General features: G+C 42.8%; 4 protein-coding genes across 6 annotated transcripts in view; 3 read left to right on the forward strand and 1 right to left on the reverse strand.

The window, feature by feature from the left end:
• LOC135111026 (mucin-2-like) overlaps positions 1–3,508 on the forward strand; it is a 40,565-nt gene extending 37,057 nt beyond the window's left edge. For all 3 annotated transcript variants that reach the window (XM_064023904.1, XM_064023903.1, XM_064023905.1), the window contains one exon: positions 419–3,508. In XM_064023904.1, the coding sequence (XP_063879974.1) occupies positions 419–596 (178 nt within the window). In that variant the 3' untranslated portion in view covers positions 597–3,508. The remainder of the gene's footprint in view (positions 1–418) is intronic.
• On the forward strand, positions 666–1,913 carry LOC135111283 (uncharacterized). Its single transcript, XM_064024519.1, has 2 exons — positions 666–716; positions 1,077–1,913. The coding sequence occupies exons 1-2, from the start codon at positions 666–668 to the stop codon at positions 1,911–1,913; spliced, it is 888 nt and encodes a 295-aa protein (XP_063880589.1).
• Positions 3,509–5,507: 1,999 nt separating the features above from the next.
• LOC135111030 (hexosaminidase D-like) lies at positions 5,508–7,546 on the forward strand. The gene has a single exon (XM_064023930.1). The coding sequence runs from the start codon at positions 5,793–5,795 to the stop codon at positions 7,491–7,493; it is 1,701 nt and encodes a 566-aa protein (XP_063880000.1). The 5' UTR covers positions 5,508–5,792; the 3' UTR covers positions 7,494–7,546.
• Positions 7,547–9,111: 1,565 nt separating this feature from the next.
• Positions 9,112–18,374, reverse strand: LOC135111031 (solute carrier family 25 member 3-like). Its single transcript, XM_064023931.1, has 7 exons — positions 18,336–18,374; positions 18,110–18,189; positions 14,501–14,628; positions 13,816–13,982; positions 13,117–13,353; positions 10,883–11,249; positions 9,112–9,601 (listed from the first exon to the last, which is right to left on the reverse strand). Exons 3-7 carry the CDS (start codon positions 14,619–14,621, stop codon positions 9,438–9,440), a joined length of 1,056 nt encoding a protein of 351 aa, XP_063880001.1. The 5' UTR covers positions 14,622–14,628; positions 18,110–18,189; positions 18,336–18,374; the 3' UTR covers positions 9,112–9,437.
• Between the last annotated feature and the right edge of the window lie 5,348 nt (positions 18,375–23,722).

A 23,722-nucleotide genomic window follows, 5' to 3' on the forward strand; every position in this document is an offset into this window, starting at 1 on the left:
GCGACCTTGAGACCCAGCCAGTCACTCAGACGGTCGGTTTGGAAGCCACTTAACCAGTCAGACAGCTAATTAGTAATTCTGTCTACCAGTCTATTATTTAGACAATCACCAGGTATGTCACACTAGCTAGTTAGCTAGTTAGTTAATTAATTAGTCTGCCAGTTAGTCCATTAATCAAGTCTATTAATTATTCAGTCAGTCAGTCAGTCAGTCAGAAAGCAAAAACGTTGACAAGGACAGCACGAGGCAACACGACTGTTCTGTAAGTGACGAACGGACGCAATCAACAACATTGACGTTCATTCGACTTGATCAATATATACTTCCTTCTTCTCCTCTTCCTCCTCTTCCTCCTGCTACTCCTCCTCCACTGACTCCATCACTGACCCTAACTTAACTGCGGCTTCCTCCTTTCCAGCACCACGGATAGCACCACTACCACCGTCACCAGCACCAGTAGCAGCACCTCAAGTAGCAGCACAAGAAACAACGGTGGTTTTGTGTTCCCCAAGAGGCGTAACGTAACCTTGCCCTTCGGTGCCCGTCTGGCCAGACGCAGACGCCCCCTGCTTACTAACAAGTCCTCTGGTAATTAACTAACACCTTTATTCCTCCTCCTCCTCCCTGAGACCCTGCTGCTGCTGCCACTGCTTGACTGCTGCCCGATGCCCTCCACCTCCCTGCCCTCACCTCGCTTCACCTCTCCCCTTCCTAGTGTGCCCAACACTCACTAAATAGGAAAGATCGTATACTCAAACATTTCGTCTCCCTTTCAAAACAACTTTTCCAGGGCTCTCGTAGAAATTATTGGGGTTTTTTTCAAGAATGTTTACATAATTCTGGTTATAGTAATGGATTTTGCAGCATCAGTAGAGGAAAAAACACTCTTGAGAACCCCACTTATCTGTGGTCTCTAAAAAATGTCTTATTGGAAGCCAGAAACGTGTAAGAATATCACTAATGATATTACAACTAGGTAATGAATGGTATAATGAAGCTACTAATCGTTCAAATCTCCAGGCATCCTCTCCTCAGCTTACTAATGTCATCTTCTCCCACCTGTTTGATTAATACAGGTCACCCTCCCCTGCCATAACCTCAAATCTTACCCTCCCATCCTCTTCCCTCCATCCCCAGCCCAGCAAACTAACCCCAACCACACCTCTATTCCCCGGCCGTCCCCAGCCTCCACCACAGCAGCGTCCCAGCAAAAGCCTCGTCCTCCTCCTCGTCCTCGGCCCTCCACTCACACCCACACCCACTCAACCACCAACAAGAATCTGCATCCCGCACCCCAGCACCAGTCCCGCGCCCCACGCACCGCCTTCGCTAACATACCACCCCCGATTTTGTCCCCTTCCGGCATCCCTCTGGTGGTGGTTCCTGTCAATACCCCCTCGACTCCTGCCCCAAAAAACCCTCCTCTCCTCCCAAGTCGAAGTCTCCTCCCTCCACCAGTGTTTCCCGAACCCAGGCCGCCTCCGTCACTACGCCTCCAGCCGCTCTTCGCCCTACAGGAGCTTAGCGGCTCCTCTAACCAAGACGACTCCATACCTGAAAGGCGTGACGCGGTGGTCAGTCACACGCCAGCATTAGACACTGGAAAAGATGAGGCTGCCCTGATACTACAGTCACTCCAGGGTTCACCCAGGGACAGAACACACAACACTGGCCCCTTAAACATGTCTGACTCTCCCTGGGTGCCTCTCTATCCTCTTCCCACCACTACCAGGCCAGGCAAACAGTCAAAGGTCCCTCAGTCCACCGACAGCAAGTCCCTCGCCCCTCCTATTCCACCCAGCCGCTCTAGCTCAGTCAAGGCTTTGCTTAAGGCACCCCAGCGCTCTCCCGGCAAGGACCCTGAGGAGGATGCCATCAGGGACGCCATGATTGAACTTCAGAGGCTTAACTAATACGAGAGGTTCAACTAAGAGGCTCATCCATTTACTCATCCACCCACCCACCTACCTCCGCGTGTGTCTGTATATATATGTATGTCATGCTTGACCAGTCTATATATTTTTGTTTTCCTGACTCACTCCCTCACTCACTCACTTATTCTTAATTTATTACTTTCTAAGTCTCTCACTCTCATACTTGACTTATTTCTCTCCCTCCGTCACTCACTCACCCACTCACTCACTCACGTCCCGGTGCATTCAGTATTCACTCATCCTTCCCTCTCTCCCTCCCTCACTCACTCACTTACATCCCGGTGCAGCCAGCCGGTAACTCCTTCACCCATACCCGTCCTCCCGTCCTCCCTTAATTCTTCCGCGCCCTCACAGCCCCTCGCTCAAACTTCGCGGCGCAATCACCTAGCCAAGCAACAGAGTCTTCGGGGGAACAAGCGCTCAACCAAAAAAAGGCTGCTTCTATTTAAGTCCTCCCTTAGCCAGTTGCCCAAAGAATTGATGTCAGATTCCACAAAGCAAGTCAGGATCAGACACTTAACTGTGCCTCTTCCTTCTGCCGCTTCTCCTGTTCTTCTTGGTCTTTAAGGAACTCCTGATATACGTAAAGCAGTTCGATTTAATACATAAAATTAACTAGGATTTGCTGACATCACTTCTCAGGGGAGACTGTTGTACGTGTAACACAGGATGTAAACTTAAATCAAAACCACAATGGTGTGTTTTATAGTTATGTTAATACTCATTTTTTTTTTTTTTTTTTGTATCGTGTTTTTACTGCAACTGGCACTGTGGCGGACGATACTAGCTCGACACGAGAGTATGATAGAAACCACACCACACCTGACCGAATCGTTAATTAAGTGCTTTCCCTCTCGGGTGAGGCACTACAGGTAACGAGACCAATTAGTGAATAATACTTAGAATGATGAACAAACGAAGAGTTTATTATTTACACTGCGCTGGAATTCCGTACATGTTTCGTAGTATTATTAATATTTTCTCTTTCGTTGTACAGTTCGGTTTCAGAACTTTCTTCTCTCTCGGTCTCTCTCTCCCCCTTTCGTTGTGTTGTGTTGTGTATGTATGTTCAAAATATCTTTGAGCTTTTTGCCCTTAGCTTTTCTTTTTCTTTTTTTTTATAATGCTAATGTAATTTGGCTAAAACTCAGTATTTTTTTAATATATATTTCAGAATTCGTCTGTAGGTACAATTTTGTCAGTAAACTACCATTATTATTGGAGTGTGTGTGTGTGTGTGTGTGTGTGTGTGTGTGCGTGCGTGTGTGTGTGTGTGTGTGTGTGTGTGTGTGTGTGTGTGTGTGTGTGTGTAACGAGAGAGAGAGAGAGAGAGAGAGAGAGAGAGAGAGAGAGAGAGAGAGAGAGAGAGAGAGAGAGATGTAATGTGGTAGTTGGTGTGTGTGGGTGCGTGCGTGCGCGCGTGTGTGTGTGTGTGTTTGTGTGTGTGTGTCAGCACGTCCAGCCCATCAGTGTCAGTCAGTGTTTATCAATAAGTGTGTTTTGTTGTGCTGCCGGTCAGTGCATAAGCCAAGGTTGTCTCTTGTCTCTTTTGTAAATAAAAAGTACAAATTGTAGATTATGTGTGTTTTAATTTCTTTCCTCTCCCTTGATCTCTTTCTGTGGGTAGAGAAAACATACCTTCCTATTTCTACTGTTATTCCCATCCATAAATTTGTCTAATTTTCTTTTAAAGCTCCCCATTGACTCGACACTAATATTCTGATTACGGAGTCTATTTTCTGAGTCCACTGAAAGCCTTCTGCTCCTTCAGAGTCTGCCTCAATCTCTGTATGGCTTTTCCATCTTCCATCTTTCCATCTTCAAAAATTGCAAACTTTTTTTTTTTCAAGAGGAGAGAATATGAAGACACCTCGTCAGTTAAACTCATTTGACTTGTCACTGAACACTACTGTACCTACAGAGTCTCTCTCTCTCTCTCTCTCTCTCTCTCTCTCTCTCTCTCTCTCTCTCTCTCTCTCTCTCTCTCTCTCTCTCTCTCTCTCTCTCTCTCTCTCTCTCACCTTGAAACACCGCAAACTTTTTTTTTTTTTTTCAAGAGGAGAGAATATGAAGACACATCGTCAGATAAACTCCATTTAACCTATCACCCCCAACCACCTGTCTGCCTCGCCTCGCCTTGGCAAATGCCTCCTTTCGTTGCTATCCACTCAAACCTGTTCAACCCCAACAAACCCCAGCAAAACACTCTAAAACACCACAAAACTCCACAACACGCCACGAAACACACACTAAACCCCACAAAACAAAACAAAAACCCCACAAAACACACCAAAACTCTAGGGAAACCTCTCTCGCCTCGCATCTCGCCTCTAGTCCGCTCAAACCTGTCCAGCTATACCGCCACATCCCCCGCCCCGCCCCACCGTGCTCCGCCACTCCAGTCCCACCTAGCAATTAGGAGATATCAGTGTAAGTCCAGTGGCAGGGTGTAATTATGATGCTTTGAGGGGAAGAGGAAAAGGATGAGTGGTTATGCTGGTGGTGGTGGTGGTGGTGGTGGTAATAGTGGTGGTGTACGTACATAAAGGCCATTGTGTTACTGTTTCATTTGTGTATGTTTGTGAGTGTGTGTGTGTGTGTGTGTGTGTGTGTGTGTGTGTGTGTGTGTGTGTGTGTGTGTGTGTGTGTACGGACGATAGGAGAAAACAAAAAAAAAAATGCAAAAAAAAAGGTTCAAGAGAGAGAGAGAGAGAGAGAGGTAAATATTGTAATATGATTTGAGGGGGAAGGAAGCCAAACTTGAACTGTGGTGATGGTGGTGGTGGTGGTGGTGGCATGTACCGAGAGATGCAATGACACGTTTCCTGTTGGGGAAGGGAAGAGGGGGAAGGGAAGGGGAAGGGGAAGGGGAAGGAAGGGGGAGGAGGGAGGAAGGGAGAAGAGAGGAAGGGGAGCAGAAAGGGAGAGGAGCCGATGACCCTTTCCTGCTGGCACTTGTGAGGGGAGGAGGAAGGAAGGGGGGAGGTCATGGTGTGAGAGCAAGGGAGAGAGAGAGAGAGAGAGAGAGAGAGAGAGAGAGAGAGAGAGAGAGAGAGAGAGAGAGAGAGAGAGAGAGAGAGAGAGAGAGAGAGAGAATGTCTCGTTTCAAAACTTCTTTATGTTAAGTGATGACCTTCCGCGGCCTTGGTCCACACACACACACACACACACACACACACACACATACGAGAGCGAGGAAGCCCTACAAATTTACTACATCCTCACTGTAACACCTCACCATCTTCACCGATATTTTCATTATACCTGCATAAAAGAAAATACAGCTCACAAACAGATATTTACATCAACAATCCATTTTTTACTCTTTAATCCGCATGACACTCCTCCTTAGTGACAAAGTGACGGTGCTACGGCGCACACCACCACCACCACCACCATTGCAGGAATACGTGCATTCCCACCTATCGCTTCATCATGCACTATATTAACTGTAAGTTATCGCTGAGGTGTTGTCGATGAAGGCCGCTGTGTGGAGGAAGGGGAGCTGCCGGGGAGGGGGACTTAGGGAGCAGGGGAAGCGGTGTCGGTGGTGGTGGCGGCAGTGGAGGGTGCCTAGTGAGGTGTGTGGTGTCAGTCGTTGTCACACAGCAGGACGTACGCTGCACGGCGCTACACGGAGACACTGTGTGTCTGTGTGTGAGTGTCGCTTTCCAGCCAAGCGAGTCCCGTCTCCAGTGTCTTTTTACGTCGCCGTGGACAGTGCGTGGTGCTCGTCTTAAGGTGTGCTGGTGAGTGGCGCCTTAGGGCGGGTGGCGTGGATGGTGCGGACATCCCGGTCGACTGGCCGTCACGCAGCCTAAGCGCAGCGGCAGATGCACGGCGCCCCACAGGTACACGATGGCACTGTTCAGGTGCCGCAGCACTCGCATGGTCCTGGTGGCGCTGGGCCTCGCCACGGCCGCCATCATGACGTTGGGTTGGTGGTGGCGACTACTGGGGGCATCGCGGCCATTCCCAGGGCGAGACCCAGTCTTCCTGGAAGCCACGGGGCACTCCCAGGCCCCGCAGCTCTACCGCAGCACACACACGCGGCTACAGACGCACCCTGATACAGCAGTCCCCGCTGACCGCTTCTGGCATCTGGACCTAAAAGGCGGCGCCCCCAGGGTAGAGGTGCTGGAAAGCCTAATGGTGTTGGCGGCGCGGGCTGGAGCCACGGGCGTGCTGGTGGAGTGGGAGGACGCCTTTCCTTATACGGGCGCCCTTGCAAACTTGTCAGCACACACCGCCTACACCATGCAGGAGGTGCACCGCATCGCCGAGGCGGCCAAGGGAGCGGGACTCACACTGGTGCACCTGATGCAGTCTCTGGGGCACCTGGAATACGCCCTCAAGCTGCCGCAGTGGGCAGAGTTGCGGGAGGGCGAGAGCCCGGCAGAGGCGTGCCCTTCCCGACCCGCCACGGCCCGCCTGGTGACTGACGCCATCGACCAACTGATGAGTGCCATGCCCTCGTCCCTGGTGCACATTGGCGCCGACGAGGTATTCACGCTGGGCCAGTGTTCTCGCTGCCGCGCGCGGGACATGACCCCACTCAATCTGTATCTGCACCATGTGCTGCACGTGGCCAAGCACGTCAGGACGCGGTGGGGCGTGCGTGTGCTCATGTGGGACGACATGGTGCGCCGCGCTCCCGTGCAGGCCCTACGCGCGTTGGCGGGCGTAGCGGAGCCCGTGGTGTGGGCGTACGGCCCGGACGTCACCCGCATGGTGCCTGCCTATATCCTTAGGACCTATGCCGCCATCTTTCCTAAAGTCTGGTTGGCGCCGGCCTTCAAGGGCGCCACCGGTCCGCGAGCCATCATGCCGGACGCCGCTCGCCACGCCGCCAACACGCTGGCGTGGGTGCAAGTCGCCCAGCGTATGCAACACGCGCGCCTCAACGTGGCTGGCCTGATCATCACCGGCTGGTCCCGCTACGACCACTTCTCAGTGTTGTGCGAGCTGCTGCCCCCCTCCACGCCCTCCCTGGTGCTGACGCTGCTCACTGCCTCCCGCGGCAGCCTCACCCCCGCCAGCCTGCAGGACGCACACGCCCTCCTCGACTGTCCGCCGCACGTCATGCTGAATCCTGCCCAGGACCGGCACCTGTGGGCTACCCGGGACTGTGCCTTCCCCGGGGCCAACGTGGCCGCGCTGCTGCACCGCTTCGCACGCCTTAGGGACGACGTGAAGGACATGCACCACGAGGCAGAGGAGAAGGGCGGCTGGCTCACACCCTACAATCTCCGCTATAATTTTTCCTCACCGGCACGGGTGCGCGAGGCGACAATGAGCCTGAGGTCCCTCTCCTCCAGCCTGAAAGAGATGTATGAGGAAGCGCGCGCGGTGCTGTCACAGTACCACGACACCCACACAACCAAGGAGTGGACGGAGCAGCATCTAGACCCCCTCAACACCACACTGACCTCTCTGCGCCGCGCCGCCACCACCCTACTTAGCTTCACGGTGTGGCCCAGACGACCTCTCGACTTGACTCGTCCTAACCAACTCACCAAGACACTTCGAAATCACTCCCACTCTTCACTAACCCTCTAAACACATATTTATAATAATATTCCTATTAGAAAATGCAATAAACGATTCAATAAGTTCGGTTTTTTTTCTTTCACAGTCACCTTAGAGTTTATTTCAAGGTTCCGACAGACACTTCATAATCACTTCCACTCTTCATTGACACTAAGCACACTAAGCAACACATTCCCACTTGGAAATACAATAAACGATTCAACAAGTTTGTCTTTTCCTTCACAGACAGTCGAACAGAATTTGTCTGACATATCTATGGCCTTAAAGTGATATAATTTTATAGGCCATTCCATCCCGTCGCATTTTAAAAGTTATCTCTTGTACCGTGTGATGCTGACAGGAGTGAGTAACAACTATATCAAGTAGTCACGCCCGTCACGCAGGAGACACTGCAGCGGGACACATGTAGCCCAGCACACCAGCCACCTTACATAAGCAAACCTATCTATGCACAAGATGCTAAAAATAGTGATTCCGTATTTCCAGCGCACGCGCACGCTCGAAATACGCAAGCATGGGTGAGAGGGACCAGGTATACTAACTTTCCCTCATCATGGATAACTAATTTTTTTCATGATAAGTGTAATTCGGTGTTCTTTAGCTTCTTCAGGCAACATTAATACATATTACTTCAATAATTTAAGGTCTTTCAAACTTCTGAAATCAATTAAATGGAAAACGACAAGATTTAATCACACAGCATGATGGCGCCACCAGCCTCCGGGTGGGGAAACTATTAAACTAAAAGCAAATTCACACCCCGGATATGGCTTGCTGTTGGCGACTGAGCGCCCGGAAAGGCAACCCAGTAGCCGCCGACCTTCATTATTACTCTGTAGGTTATGCCGAGTTTGGTCTGGTTTGACTCGGTTTACTCGGCATGCCGTCTTACAAGCTATGCAGAAATCGCTTCTTAGTGCTTTTTTTTTTTTTTTTTCTATACTACAAATGTCATCTTTCAAGGGCTTCAGGCTACATACAAAACCAGTTTCAGACTGATGGTGTAATGGAAGCTTATAAGCATCAAAAGCTTCATTCCTGTTAAGTATAACATTTTCGAAGGAAGAAAGTGTTCTAGTTGCTAACTTGGTTATACACTTTTTAACTTTTGTTTAGTAATTCGTATGTAACATATACTATTTCTGATTTCTTGGATAAAACACACATGCATGCATATTCACATGAATAAAGGATAAAATTCCAAATCTGTTCTTGCTTGCAAGGAGAGAATTTAACTCTATACCACTAGTTGAGCCAAGAGCGCTCGTCACAATGGCACTAGGCATCAGACTGAAATCCCCTCTAAGTATAGGGCATATCACATATTCATTGACTACCCTTAAGCATGTGTGTGCACACACAATTATACCACACTAACATGCCTTCCAAAGCCATGACAAAGCAGCCATCTATACCAACCCACCCACCCACGCTTAAAAATGCAAAAATGTTCAAATGTTATACCTCGATTATGAATTAAAATAGAGTTTGAACATCAAAATTCCATCAGTTCAATGTTGTTTCCATAAATGTATGCAAGGACAATGATTTATGACATCATGTGAAGAATATAACACTGACATTAATTTTACTCATTTCAGATTTATTTTTTTAAAGAAAATTAGCATTATAGTTGTTAATTTAGTTTATTATACAACTGTATCTTATGTACATGGGTCACAATCAGACGGACAATTACAAGAAAATATGTACTTATTGAACCATGCTCAAAACCATTCATTATGTAAGCATATGAAATACTGACTTCAAATAAAGTACACCAGCTTCACTAGACCTAGTTCCTGAAGTTTTAATATAAAATATCAGGGTCAAAGGTTTTATTACAGGACCACTCAGTTTCTGAAAAAAGTTTCACTGCAATTTCTCTTTTTAGTTCAAAGAATAAATTAATGAAATGATAGGCTTCAACCTGGAATGGTTCAAGATGCATTTTTAGGCTTGTTTTGCTTCCAGCTTCAATCTCAGGGATTCTGGCATAGATGGAGGAGGTGGGCGTGGCAGACCAAGTGTTACCTTCACTGCATCATAGATGAACCACTGCAGAGCAGTCAGTGTTCCAATCATGATGATACGGGGGAAGAGACCCTTCCACAGTCCTGTAGTAAGAAATTTATTCATAAACTTTGTGAACATCACTAAACTATGCAACCTACCGAGTTTATGAAATCACAGCAGGTAAAGGTAAAGCATTTTAGCAAAACTGTGCACCAGACACCAACTTGTAAATATTTTCATTAGCATTTATTCAGATATAAAACTAATCCAAATTTACTATTTCTATAAATTACACATACAGCCAGCCCTCAACATTCGCATTCAATTACTGACACATGGAATATGGAAGCAGTGGAGAAGAAACAGTTGAATGCAATAAAAACAAAGTGTTTCAGTATGTGCAGAGTAATATGGCAGGACAGAATAAGAAATAAGTAATAAGAACTGGTGTTCTGAGAGAGTTGGCTAGATGGGTCAATCAATGTGTGTTAACATGGTTTGGGCATGTGGAGAAAATGGAGGACAGAAAACTAGTAGAGAGAAAAATGAGATCAGTTATGTGCTGTGAAAGGTTGAGGAAGTCCATGTCTGCAGTAGATGATCTGTGTGAAGACGGAACTGAATGAGAGATGAATGACTGTGCAGCAAACAAGAATGATGAATGGAGAATGATGGTTGCAAAAACATGAAAATGATGTGGTCTCATCGACCACTTTGAGGGGATGTGGGCATATCTGCCGTATGGGCTCAATTAAGGTACCCTGTATGCTCTCAGGCCTTGCTGTGAAAGTACAAGGCCAGCTGTGATATGCCTAACCTCCTGGGCTGTAGTAGGACCATTCATGAGACTGTTCCTTTCTACCAGGGGCTGATGGAACTAAGAGTAAATGATTTATGCTTATTTATGGTGCTTTGTCAGGGCCAATCAGCTGTGATATGCCTAACCTCCTGGGCTGTAGTAGGACCATTCATGAGACTGTTCCTTTCTACCAGGGGCTGATGGAACTAAGAGTAAATGATTTATGCTTATTTATGGTGCTTTGTCTGGGCCAATCTGAGTTTGCTGGCCTGGTATATAGATAGATATAGAAAACTTAGAGTTAGTGGTAAGAACATTAGTAGTGCACCAATCAGCTGTCCTGCCAAAAGATGGTGAAAGCAGGGAGCATGGCTTAACTTGCAAAAATTAAAGTTGTTGCCTATAGTGCTGTTTGGGCAAATTTCCCATGGTGTTTCCCATTTTGTAAAATACAGCACTGACATTGAATTGCAGCTGTTAACAAAATGCATCACTATATATGCATAACGAATATTAAAGCAACCAAACAATGTTTGAAAAGTCTTAAAATAGAATAAAAATGTATATCACACATATATCTTACCTGCCATACCAAGTTTCTTGGCAACACCCATTGCTGTAGACCCCTTGTCCTGATTCAGCTTGGACACAATAGTGTCAGCTGGATGAGATACAATAGCACAGAAGACACCTGCAATATAACCAGCAGCAAAGGTGACAACCAACTGCTCTGACTTGGAGCACTGGTCTCTGGGCTTTGGAACCACATACTGGTACAGGGCCTCAACTGTCCTCTCAAAGCACGCAAACTTCATCATGGTGTATGGGATCTGTCTGCACCACAGAGGCACGACACCCTTGTAAAAGCCCCACAGACCCTCTTGTTTGTAGATGATGGGGGCTCCAGCACGCAGTGTGGACACAAATCCTGGCATAGTCTGAATACGTACCTGCAATTCAAAACAAACTATGTATACAGGCCATGAACAAAACCAAAGCCTCAAAATGTCAAAAATATTGTACTCTGATTGCCTTTGTGGTATAAGATTTCTTTGTTGCTTGGATACTAACTGATAATTCCTGAACTGATTGCTGGTGCAGCTGCTTGGCAGGATGGCTGGTATCTTCTTTGCATTCCCTTTGTATACACTTACAGAGCAGGTTTAAATCTTGACTTTGAATATCAAATAGTCAGGCTACAGCAGTTTATAGAACAAGGCAGGGTAAGGCCTGGCAAGCATTGCTATGGCTGCCCCATTTGATAAAAAACACATGTCTTCCCTTATGTACCTTCCTCCTATAAATATCTTCACCTCCAGATGCAGTAAGAATTGTGGCAAAAATGTCTTCTCTGTACATTATATAACTGTGTGATGTCATCTTTGACTGGTAATAAATAACATCACCAGCCTGTTTCTGCCATAGAAAGAGCTAGCTGCATGGTCACCTATTCTCAAGAAGTCACCTGCAAGATGACTATAGAGCATAGAGGGACTCCCACATGTAGGCCTGATGGCTTCTTGCAGCTTCCCTTATTTTTTTCTTAAGAGCATTAATATTTTATACAATGAGAAATAAAGTAGAATTGCAACCACTTCCTCCTCTCACCAGAATACACAATTGTAGTATAATGATTAACAAGGTTAACATCTAAAAAGACCTTGCTAGTCCTGAAACTAAGTTCCAAGACCAGCTTAGAACAGTATAGTAAAACATACATATATAAAACTGAATGACAACAAAAACTTGCCACTGAATGTTTTAAATGAGGTTTTCTAAATAAAGAAGTTATGTGTTGGAAGTGTGTTGGCTTACCAATAGCTGCACCATCACCACCACCATGACTGCCTTCCTCCACAACTTGCCAGCCTGTAACTTCCCTCAGCAACTAATTCGTTTCACATTGCAATTCATAATCATAGAACCCTGCAAGTTCTTTTTGTTCTTTCCAGTCTTTCAGATAGTACACCATCACCATAACTACCTCTTTCCAAGCCATAGCAACCTTGAATGTTAGGAAAATGTATTCTAACCATATATAATATACAGCTGGCAACTGCTTAATACATGAAAATTGTGAAGCACAACATCAATCCCTAGATACCAAGTGATGGTAAACCAGCCCACCATGTTTGTGGCAAGGCACATTCCTTCACCAATGCACTCAGTTTTGAAAATGGCAACAGTTATACAGTTTATTTTTCTATTTGTTTCACCATTCTAGTGACATCAACCCCATAGAACACTATGTTTAAAAAAAAACACAACCATTTTGTTAGCCGGAAGTCACAAAACATAACTCTTCCTTGTCAATATGTCAAATGCTGAATCCATTATTTTATGCTATGAAAAATCATGTAAGGGGCCAATCTAAGTTGCTATGTAGTTATTTTCTGCCCAATTTTTTTTTTTGAGACTAGGAAAGAGTCAACTGCCAGTTTGTGCAATGTGATACTCATGGTGGTGGTAATTCATAAGTTGTTTGGTGCTGACTGTATATAAAATAAAAAATCCCTGCATATTTTCATTATGTTTCTATCGTCATGAAAACACTAAGAAACTGATCTCAAGTTGGATGAACTGGCCATGCGAAGTCAACACTGGAGAATCAATTTTGGATTTTACCTCACTAATCATATGAGGTGACTTATATCCCTCATTGGCTATGTCACTCATATGTGAAGGATAGTATACTCCATGGCTCTTCTTTATCTCTAATGGATGCTGTCTATGGAATAGCACTTTCCAAAATGATGAACTGCAAAATTGCATGATACATTAAACAAAATACAAAAATGTACAGAAATCCTTCCTTACCTTAACAGCTTCCATGGGAGAAAGTGCAATATCTGCAAAGAATTCTGCTGAGGCTGATGCAGCTAGGTACAAGGAAGTACGGTACAAGTAAGTCTTCTCTTCCCCAAGCATATTGCTGTACAAAATCTTGAAAACTTCATAAAATCCAAACTTGCAGATTCCCTGCATGGAGTACCCAATGCATGTTGGAGCCCATCCTTTAGCTAAACTGCGGAAGCCTTCTTCAGCAACAGATACCTGTAAAAAAATAAGATTTACAATAACTGTCTAAAGTTGAAATACAGCCTTGCTTTGCATAAAAGGTTGAGCTTTAGTCATAATGGATTTAGGGTCAGGGCAGCAAAGTTAATTTACCCCTGCTGCACTATAAAGCTCGTCACAAGTGATATCTTCTGGCTTCTTGCAACAAAGTGATGCTGTGTGTGTGTGACAAAAAAACTACACATAGTGTTACCTGATAATTTCAAGTATGACCATCTTATAGTAGCATCTTACAGCAGCCAAAACAAACAATACAGATTGTGCAGAAGACCTGTTGTGATTGGCCTTTTTAATTTTTTAAGACACACAGTATTCCAAAAAGTGTCTGTAAACTTGACCTTTATTTTTAAGCAGACAGAAGAAGACTACTGCAGGAGAATTGAGCCTGAAACTGAAACTGAAAGCTGAACACAATAATGATGATAATAATTAGCTAACCTTGAATCCATTGAAAATTCCTTTGTATTTGGCTGGATCGACTTGGATTCTGCACTTGACTAAATCCAGGGGCACGACAGCAGTGTGAGTGATGCCACAGCTGAGCAGGCCACCAAAACCACAAAGGGCATAGTATTTTGCAGAGCCATATTCACAGCTGTACTGCTCTGTAATCAATGTATATGATGAATAAGGATACTCAATCAATCATTCATCCATCAGAAATCACCTTTTTGTACTTTCTTTTTTTTTCTTTTCTTACTGACTAATGTGGAATTCTAAATTTCTGAATGCTGACTTATGGAGATTTAAAATTTCAAAAGTATCCCTTACAGTATCAAATTTCTTCCATAGCTATATATCATTCATATGCTTCCTCTTTTCTGTCTCCATGTCTATATTTCAGACCGTGTGTGTGTGTGTGTGTGTGTGTGTGTGTGTGTGTGTGTGTGTGTGTGTGTGTGTGTGTGTGTGTGTGTGTGTGTGTGTGTGTGTGTGTGTGTGTGTGTGTGTGTGTGTGTGTGTGTGTGTGTGTGTGTGTGTGTGTGTGTGTGTGTGTGTGTGTACGTGTGAGTGGGTACATGCACATTTGCTGTGTACTAGTATACATGTGTGTGTGTTTCCCTGCCTAATTTCTCTCTCTCTCTCTCTCTCTCTCTCTCTCTCTCTCCCCCCAAATCCTCACCTGTACTGGCAGCAGAGATGGACCGGCCAGCAACTAGTTCTTTCTGTGGAGCATCACAGTGAGCCTCTGTTGTCCGTCTGAACGGGGAGTTCTTGGCAGCTTCCCACAAGCCACTGAACATTTTGAATCTAGTCAAGAATGAGAAGTAAATTAGACAGAATACAAAAAAGTCAAAGCTTAACTGACAGCAGTTAAGCACAACTAATGAACAACTATGTAGTTAATCTATAGTCACTAACACAAATCCATCACTCCTAAAAGCAAAAGAAACTTTCTTCTTAGGTACAAAGACTTCTCTTTTCTCCAATATTAGCTAGCACAAGGAAACGTGTAATAAAAATAATTTAAAATCTGTGACTAATCTATTTTATCACATCCAAGCCACATTTCTCCTCAAAACTAATTTTTCAATTGGGAAGAACTAATGGAATAGACTCAGTAATCAGGTTTTTAATGCCAAGTTATTAGGAAGCTTAAAAGAAGATTAAATAAATTTGTGGATAAGGATGATAGGTGGAAAAAGGTATGTTTCATACAAGGAATTTCACATGTAGGACGGATGGCTTCTTGCAGGTTCCCTTATATTCTTAAGTTCTTGTAAATGAACAATTATTAAATATATACCATAGGCAGGAGAAAATATATACAGAAGCAGGCAGGGAGTTCCAGATTTTGCCAAGAAAGGGACAAAAGATCAAGAATACTGGTTAACTCTTGCATTAAAGATGTGGACAGAATAAGAGTGTGAAGAAGTAGTCTTGTGCAGCAAGGCCACTGTACATAATTATACACCACAATCTAGTCTCTAATAAACCTTAAGTACTCACAGCTTTGAGTTTCTCTAAACTACCTTTCCCCCCAGTTTTATGTCCAGTTTCCATAGTTTATCAAGGCTAGGACAGTGTCTCCTAATGAAGGACTTTGGATTTGGTATTTGGGAACTGTTACCCCAAGTGGATGCCCTTCCAAACCCCCACACTGTGGCCAGGATTCAAATGCATAAGTATAACTTGCATAATAAAGTGGATTTATACCACTTTCCTATAGTGCAGGTAGATTTCTGGCCAGGAAATTGGTACTTTATGGTATGCCTTGTATATAGGCTGACCACCTATATCAATGGCAACTTCCTCTAACATCTACCTAACAAAGAAATCTATTAATATTGGAGTGCAGTGGTAATTGATGCAAAGTTATCATTAAATTACCATGTTTTATAGGAATATGAGCAGAGAGAGAGAGAGAGAGAGAGAGAGAGAGAGAGAGAGAGAGAGAGAGAGAGAGAGAGAGAGAGAGAGAGAGAGAGAGAGAGAGAGAGAGAGAGAGAGAGAGAGAGAGAGAGAGAGAGAGAGAGAGAGAGAGAGAGAGAGAGAGACTGAAGCTATTAAATTTACATTCCTTAGAGACAAAGGTTAAGAGGAGATTTGATAGAAATCTTTAAATGGTATAGGGATTATAACAAAGGGGACATAAGCAAAATTCTCAGGATCAGTAATCAGGATAAAACTAGAAATAACGGGTTCACACTTGAAAAATTTAGATCTAAAGAAAGAGACGGGAAGGAACTGCTTCTCAAATAGAGTGATAGATGAATGGAACAGACTCAGAAATCAGGTTGTTAGTGATGAGTCATCTGGGAGCCTTAAAAGATGATTACAGAAATTTATGGATGGGGATGATAGGTGGAAATAGGTATGTTTAATACATGGACTGCCTCATGTAGTCCTCATGGCTTCTTGCAACTTCCCTTATTTTCTTTTGTTCTTCTTCTTCTTCTTAGGAGGAGGAGGAGGAGGAGGAGGAGGAGGAGGAGGAGGAGGAGGAGGAGGAGAGGAGGGGAGAGAGAGAGAGAGAGAGAGAGAGAGAGAGAGAGAGAGAGAGAGAGAGAGAGAGAGAGAGAGAGAGAGAGAGAGAGAGAGAGAGAGAGAGAGAGAGAGAGAGAGAGAGAGAGAGAGAGAGAGAGAGAATTTTAATTGTTTATTTCAATCTATGGGTGTTCTGATTATGTACTATATACATATAGTGGCCAAGCCTGTGCTCAGCATTTCAAAAGACTGTTGAAACCCCAATATAAAGTAAGTCAAGTGGTCTATTATATATCTGTGAGCTTTATTTGCTAGAGGCACAACACATCTTTTCATTACTAAGTAACTGACAGAGACTTGTCTTATTCACTGGTCATAATTAGTAAATATTAAAGTTCTAAAGCCAAGAGTTGCTAGTACCCTTCCTATCACATTTGGATTCCTGAATTTTCAAAGTTAAGTTTAGACTGAACCCCAATCTTTTTTCTAAATATCTGGTCTTCAGAACTCAATCTATTTATCTTAAATGGATGTTTCCAAAGATTTAGCTTAATTTTTCCTTTCCTGCTTCATAGCCCCAATAAGTGCACTCTGGACAAGTAGGGATTAAAAAGATAAGGATTAATGTCTGAAACTGCAAATTAACCCTTTCAATGCAAGACATTAGCAGTTATCTATTTATTCATTTATATATATATATATATATATATATATATATATATATATATATATATATATATATATATATATATATATATATATATATATATATATATATATATATATATATATATATATATATATATATATATATATATATATATATACTTCTCTTCCCTTAATCGCCTATGACGTTTCAAACACTATCTATCCCACATTTATAAATAGCTTAGGAAACACAACAATAACCATCTGGGGAGGACATTAACCATTTATTTGTTTATCTTTATTATATATATATATATATATATATATATATATATATATATATATATATATATATATATATATATATATATATATATATATATTTATTTATTTATTTATTTTTTTTTTTTTTTTTTTTTTCTGAGCCTTTACAAACCATTTCAAGGGTTCAGAATGCTAACAAGGGCGACCACAGCAGGAATGATTCATCTAATGTTCCTATTTCCCCGTCCTTGAGGCCAATGTTCCCTGCACCACTACCACTGAAATAACATTCGCTTTTCTATCCAAGGGTTGCGGTATGATTAATTTAGTTAATTGATTTCACTGCGTATTTCACGATTTAAAAAAAAGTATCATTTTGGTTTTGAGATAATCACTCAAAATTAGTACGGTAGGGTTATTTCCATGAAATTCATGTTAATTATGGAAATAACTTTTGCCGACTAATATCTAGACACTGACTATTTATCAATGAACCAAAAATATGTCGCTTCTCCAAACTGTGACCCACACAACTAAGGGATAAGCACTGGAATTAATGAACTGAATGAATCAAACTTAATGCAGTTCTCAGAAGAAAAACCCTAATGTTATTTCAATGTTACCACTTGGTTCTTACAACTGGTGGGCAGCTGCTGTGTCTCGAGAGGGGCAATCGGGCAATCATAGCAGCCGAGTAACCTTTGCCCGTTCACCTCCTCCCTTCACACACCGGCTCCTTCCACCCATCACCCTGTTATTGCTTCCTGCCGCTATACACCGTTCCAATTTGCATGCCAGATGAGTCACAGGAACTTTATGGTTGTAACTTGCAACACAATCTAATAGTCGAACCAGTATATACCCAAGATATGGAGAAAAAGGTGGGACTCACGGTTAAGATGGCGATGGCCTCTGCTCTGGTGGATCGGCTGCGGCAGATACTCGCTTGATCCGCTTCTCCAGCCTGCTGACCTGAAAAGATTTCTTCTGCATATAAGACTTCAAAATAATACAGATATATTTCAATTTGCATTTCAATACATAAAATAAGTAATTAGATTATACTAGACATACTTATTATCTATTCATATATTTTTTTAAGCTGTATATTGATTTACCATTACGTAAGAGCACCAGTCAGCTGAGTACGAAGCTGTGATGCAATAATTAGAACCTCAATTGCGTACATGATAATGCGTTCTGCTTATCAGCTGACCGATAGCTTATTGCTTTGCTTAGTGGAATTAGAAAGATGAGAGGCTCACGAGCGTGTTTCTTATGACAGGCTGTAAAAGTTCCCATATTCATCACTGGCCCTTCACGTTTTTTTTTTTTTTTTTTCTTCTTTTATGGCTTTTCATCTATACTAAATTGGGACTTTTTCCTTTAATTTCATATATTAAAAAAAATAATTTTACTTATATGTTTTGATTTGTTTGTTTGCTAGCTTTTACTTGTTTGTTTTCGTTGCTCTTTTTTATTTGTTTATTCTTAAAGTATGTAAGTACAGTACCAAGAAGTGCGGTGTATCAGATGCCCGCCTCCACCTCCGTATCCGCATCCGTGGAGCATCCGCAGTGAAAATACTATCTGCATTGCTATCCACATATGCGTTTTAATTCAATAAGAGATCCGCATAAATATCCGCAACCGCACTTTCAGCTAACATAAGCTCCGCCTCTGCCTCCGTGTTGAAGAAAAGCGGAGGTTGCAGTGTGTGTGTGTGTGTGTGTGTGATGACGAGTGAGCATGCTGAATGAGAGAGTACCGAGTGAGTGAGAGTCCGCGAGGAAGAGTTAAATGGAAATTAACGTGAGTTGAAAGATTAATAGTGAGAATAGCTGTGGATAGGAAGGAATATGCGCGAAGAGTGGGTCATCGTGAAAGTGCAGACAAGAGTGAGTTAGGTTATGAAAATAAGTGAAATATTAAGAATAAGTGAGATTGAGTGGAGACGGGAGTGTTAATTAATAGTGAAACACAGTGAGTGTGGACGCGTGTGAGTGTGGGAGTTCGCGAAAGATGAACTCTAAGAGTAAGAAAAATTCTGGGGATTAATTAATAAAATGAGATTGATAATGAGAATGGAATTATTCGAGAGAGTGTGAGAGTGAGGAAGGATGGATGGATGGATGGATGGAAAATATGGAAAATTTGTAATTGCTATGGAAGGAGTGAAGTGGATAGGATAGGATCTTGGATAGGTAAGGAGAGGAGAGGTGACAGGGAGGGAGGTTTTTGAGACAAGACCAAAGATGAAGGGAGGGAAAAAGAACAGGGAATGAAAGAGATGTATTGTGAAGTAGAGAGGAGTTCGTTACGAAGGAAGGAGAGAACATGGGGCAAGGAAATGTAAAATGGTGGAGGAGGAGGATGGGAGTTTGGGGAGAGAGTAGAGAATAAATATAAACAGGAGGGATGAGGAATGAGTGAGGAATTATATATAGAGAGAGGAAGTAGTGGGGAATAAGTATTCCTTTTCCTGTCCCCTACTGTATTTTTGTCCTCTCCCCATCCACCCCTCTTCCCCACTTTTTTTTTTTTTTTATGTAGGAAGGACACTGGCCAAGGGCAACAAAAATCCAATAAAAAAAAAATGCCCACTGAAATGCCAGTCCCACAAAAGGGTCAAAGCAGTGGTCAAAAATTGATGAATAAGTGTCTTGAAACCTCTCTCTTGAAGGAATTCAAGTCATAGGAAGGTGGAAATACAGAAGCAGGCAGGGAGTTCCAGAGTTTACCAGAGAAAGGGATGAATGATTGAGAATACTCGTTAACTCTTGCGTTAGAGAGGTGGACAGAATAGGGGTGAGAGAAAGAAGAAAGTCTTGTGCAGCGAGGCCGCGGAAGGAGGGGAGGCATGCAGTTAGCAAGATCAGAAGAGCGGTTAGCATGAAAATAGTGGTAGAAGACAGCTAGAGATGCAACATAAGCCTTCCGAGGGTTTAGGCTAGCGAGGGCATGGAAAACATCATTGCGAAGAATTTTAATACGTGGCATGAAGTAGTCATAGGGTGGAGAGGGAGGAACAAGCCCAGAATCGTCCAAGGTAGAGTTTTTAGCAATGGTTTGAGCAAAGAGTTCAGCTTTAGAAATAGATGTGATAGCAGTGGTGCCATCTGGTTGAAATAGAGGAGGGAAAGAAGAAGAAGCAGTGGTGCCATCTGGTTGAAATAGAGGAGGGAAAGAAGAAGAAGCAAAGTTATTGGAGATATTTTTGGCTAGATGCCAGAAATCACGAGGGAAGTTAGATCTTGAAAGGTTTTGACATTTTCTGTTAATGAAGGAGTTTTTGGCTAGTTGGAGAATAGACTTGGCATGGTTCCGGGCAGAAATATAAAGTGCATGAGATTCTGGTGATGGAAGGCTTAAGTACCTTTTGTGGGCCACCTCTCTATCATGTATAGCACGAAAACAAGCTGTGTTAAACCAAGGTTTAGAAGGTTTAGGACGAGAAGAAGAGTGAGGAATGTACGCCTCCATGCCAGACACTATCACCTCTGTTATGCGCTCAGCACACAAAGACGGGTCTCTGACACGGAAGCGGTAGTCATTCCAAGGAAAATCAGCAAAATACCTCCTCAGGTCCCCCCAACTAGCAGAGGCAAAACGCCAGAGGCACCTTCGCTTAGGGGGATCCTGAGGAGGGATTGGAGTGATAGGACAAGATAAAGATATGAGATTGTGATCGGAGGAGCCCAACGGAGAAGAAAGGGTGACAGCATAAGCAGAAGGATTAGAGGTCAGGAAAAGGTCAAGAATGTTGGGCATATCTCCAAGACGGTCAGGAATACGAGTAGGGTGTTGCACCAATTGCTCTAGGTCATGGAGGATGGCAAAGTTGTAGGCTAGTTCACCAGGATGGTCAGTGAAGGGAGAGGAAAGCCAAAGCTGGTGGTGAACATTGAAGTCTCCAAGAATGGAGATCTCTGCAAAAGGGAAGAGGGTCAGAATGTGATCCACTTTGGAAGTTAAGTAGTCAAAGAATTTCTTATAATCAGAGGAGTTAGGTGAGAGGTATACAGCACAGATAAATTTAGTATGAGAGTGACTCTGTAGTCGTAGCTAGATGGTGGAAAACTCGGAAGATTCAAGAGCGTGGGCACGAGAGCAGGTTAAGTCATTGCGCACATAAACGCAGCATCCAGCTTTGGATCGAAAATGAGGATAGAGAAAGTAGGAGGGAACAGAAAAGAGGCTACTGTCAGTTGCCTCAGACACCTGATTTTCAGTGAGGAAAAGAAGATGAGGTTTAGAAGAGGAGAGGTGGTGTTCTACAGATTGAAAATTAGATCTTAGACCGCGAATGTTGCAGAAGTTAATGAAGAAAAAGTTGAGGGGGGTGTCAAGACACTTAGGGTCGTCGACAGAAAGGCAGTCCGACCTGGAGACATTTATGGTCCCCTCCCCAGATGGGGACTCTGAGGCTGGTGTAGGAGTCGCCATGATGATTTTTAAATTTTTGAGTGAAGGGTGTGTGTGTTATTAAGTGCTTGTAGTTTTGTGTGGAGGAAGAGAGTTGTCTTTAGAGGGCAGGCTGTGACTGCCCCCTTGTTTTCCCTTGTGAGACACAAAGGGAAACGTTCAATAAGGTCACAGCTGGGTTTAATAAGTTCACAGCACCCCCTGAACAGTGCTTTAGACCTCACTGGGAGTAATTATCGTTTCGGCAGGTGTCTACTGCCTCCTCCTTACATCTTAGGTAGGACAACTCTTAAGTAGGAAAATATGGAAAAATTGTAACATTAGGCAACCTATCTTTCTTTTTCTCTTATTCAGATGTAACACATGATGGTAATTCTGAAGGGAGAATTTGGCAAAATTGAGGTGCAAGCGATCATGAAGTTTCTTTTCCTACAAGGTAATGGAGCAATGAAAATTCATAGTGAGATGAAGGTCTTGAAAGATGACACCACAGTTAAAACTTGGGTGTCAAGGTTCTGGACTGATTATTTCAAGATCACAGATGAGCTCCAGTCAAGACCAACTTCTGCGACCAGCAAAGATAAAACCATCTGTGTACATGGCAATTCTCAGGGCTATCAGATAAACTCGAAGCAGATACTCTGGCTATTACTCACGAGAGGTGGTCACATCATCCATGACTTTCTGGACAGGAGAAACCTTTCCGCGAGGTGACGACTGGACCAGTTTGCAGTTGGAAAGGCAGGTTTCATGGCCTGTTTTAGTCACTATGGGTGAAACATTAAGGTATGTGATTTCATCATATTGTTAGTCAAATCCCTACCTATTATAACTGCTTGGAGGATAAGTGATTTCTGTATCAATAAAGATTAATTTTATTATACTTCATGTGTATTTTACAGTGTCCTTAATATTACAATTTACATGCCATGACTCAAAATAATGAAATAAAAAGAATATATATATATATATATATATATATATATATATATATATATATATATATATATATATATATATATATATATAAACACACAGAATATACATACAGATACACCACTGATTCACCAGCCCCCCTTGGTTCCAAAGTCATGCCTATTTTACCGGACCAGCCGTCATGTAATAATAATTCATCAGCAGACTTCTGGGTTTATGTCACACACTAGAAGTAACTGTGGACAGTTGCATAAACAAATTCAGCCCAAGGTAGATATTAGAAATGTACACACTGTCTGCAAGGAGGTTAAGAAATTATCAAATTATATAAAATTTAGTCAGAAACATCCACCATTATTACATTTAGTGATGCCTGAGAAATGCCATCAGTTGCTTCAGCAAGTTCTAGTTCATAGCTAGTTCTAGTCTGTACTGCTATAACTCATGAAACCATTTAAGTTTTTGAGAACACACAAAGTTGTGAGATATTGTAAGAGGTATTTATTAAACCATGGAAGCATTATGAGCTCTCACATATGGTTCTTGGCATTGTTAGCAAGGATTATCAACATAAAAAAATAAAATTTGTACATTGAGCTTTTATTTTCTATGTCTATGCCTCCCAAGTTTGCTGCATGTTCAAATAAGGGATCACAACCATGGCTGTGTGGCTTAAGAAAAGAAATAAGATAGACAATACAATATATTAGCATTGGCTTCATCAATTTTCAGAAAGTTAGGAATCACAAGTCACTGTATCTACTATTTTGGCCAACTCAGTTTTTTGCCAAGTTAAGACATTACATTACATTACTGTTCATGATTGATTATATCAGTGCTTGGCAGTGTTCCATGAGTTCTCACATGATGGTTATATTTTTTGTCTTACAATTAAAGAAAGTGATTTCTTTCAGTGTTTCTGTAACTCTCAAACCTGATGCCATAACTTATTTTTTTTTTTTTACTATAGTCACACACAAATGTGGTAATCTGGTTTTTGAAGTATCACATGTACATTAAACTTAGTAAAAAAAAAAAGCTGAAATAAAGAAACATTTACAAAGATGTAGCTATCACCTAGTTCAATATCAGTATATGGGTACCAGAGACAGTGTAACATCATTAGTGTGCATAAAGACATCAC

The sequence above is a fragment of the Scylla paramamosain genome, chromosome 21, assembly GCF_035594125.1.
Source record: "Scylla paramamosain isolate STU-SP2022 chromosome 21, ASM3559412v1, whole genome shotgun sequence".
Taxonomy (NCBI): domain Eukaryota; kingdom Metazoa; phylum Arthropoda; class Malacostraca; order Decapoda; family Portunidae; genus Scylla; species Scylla paramamosain.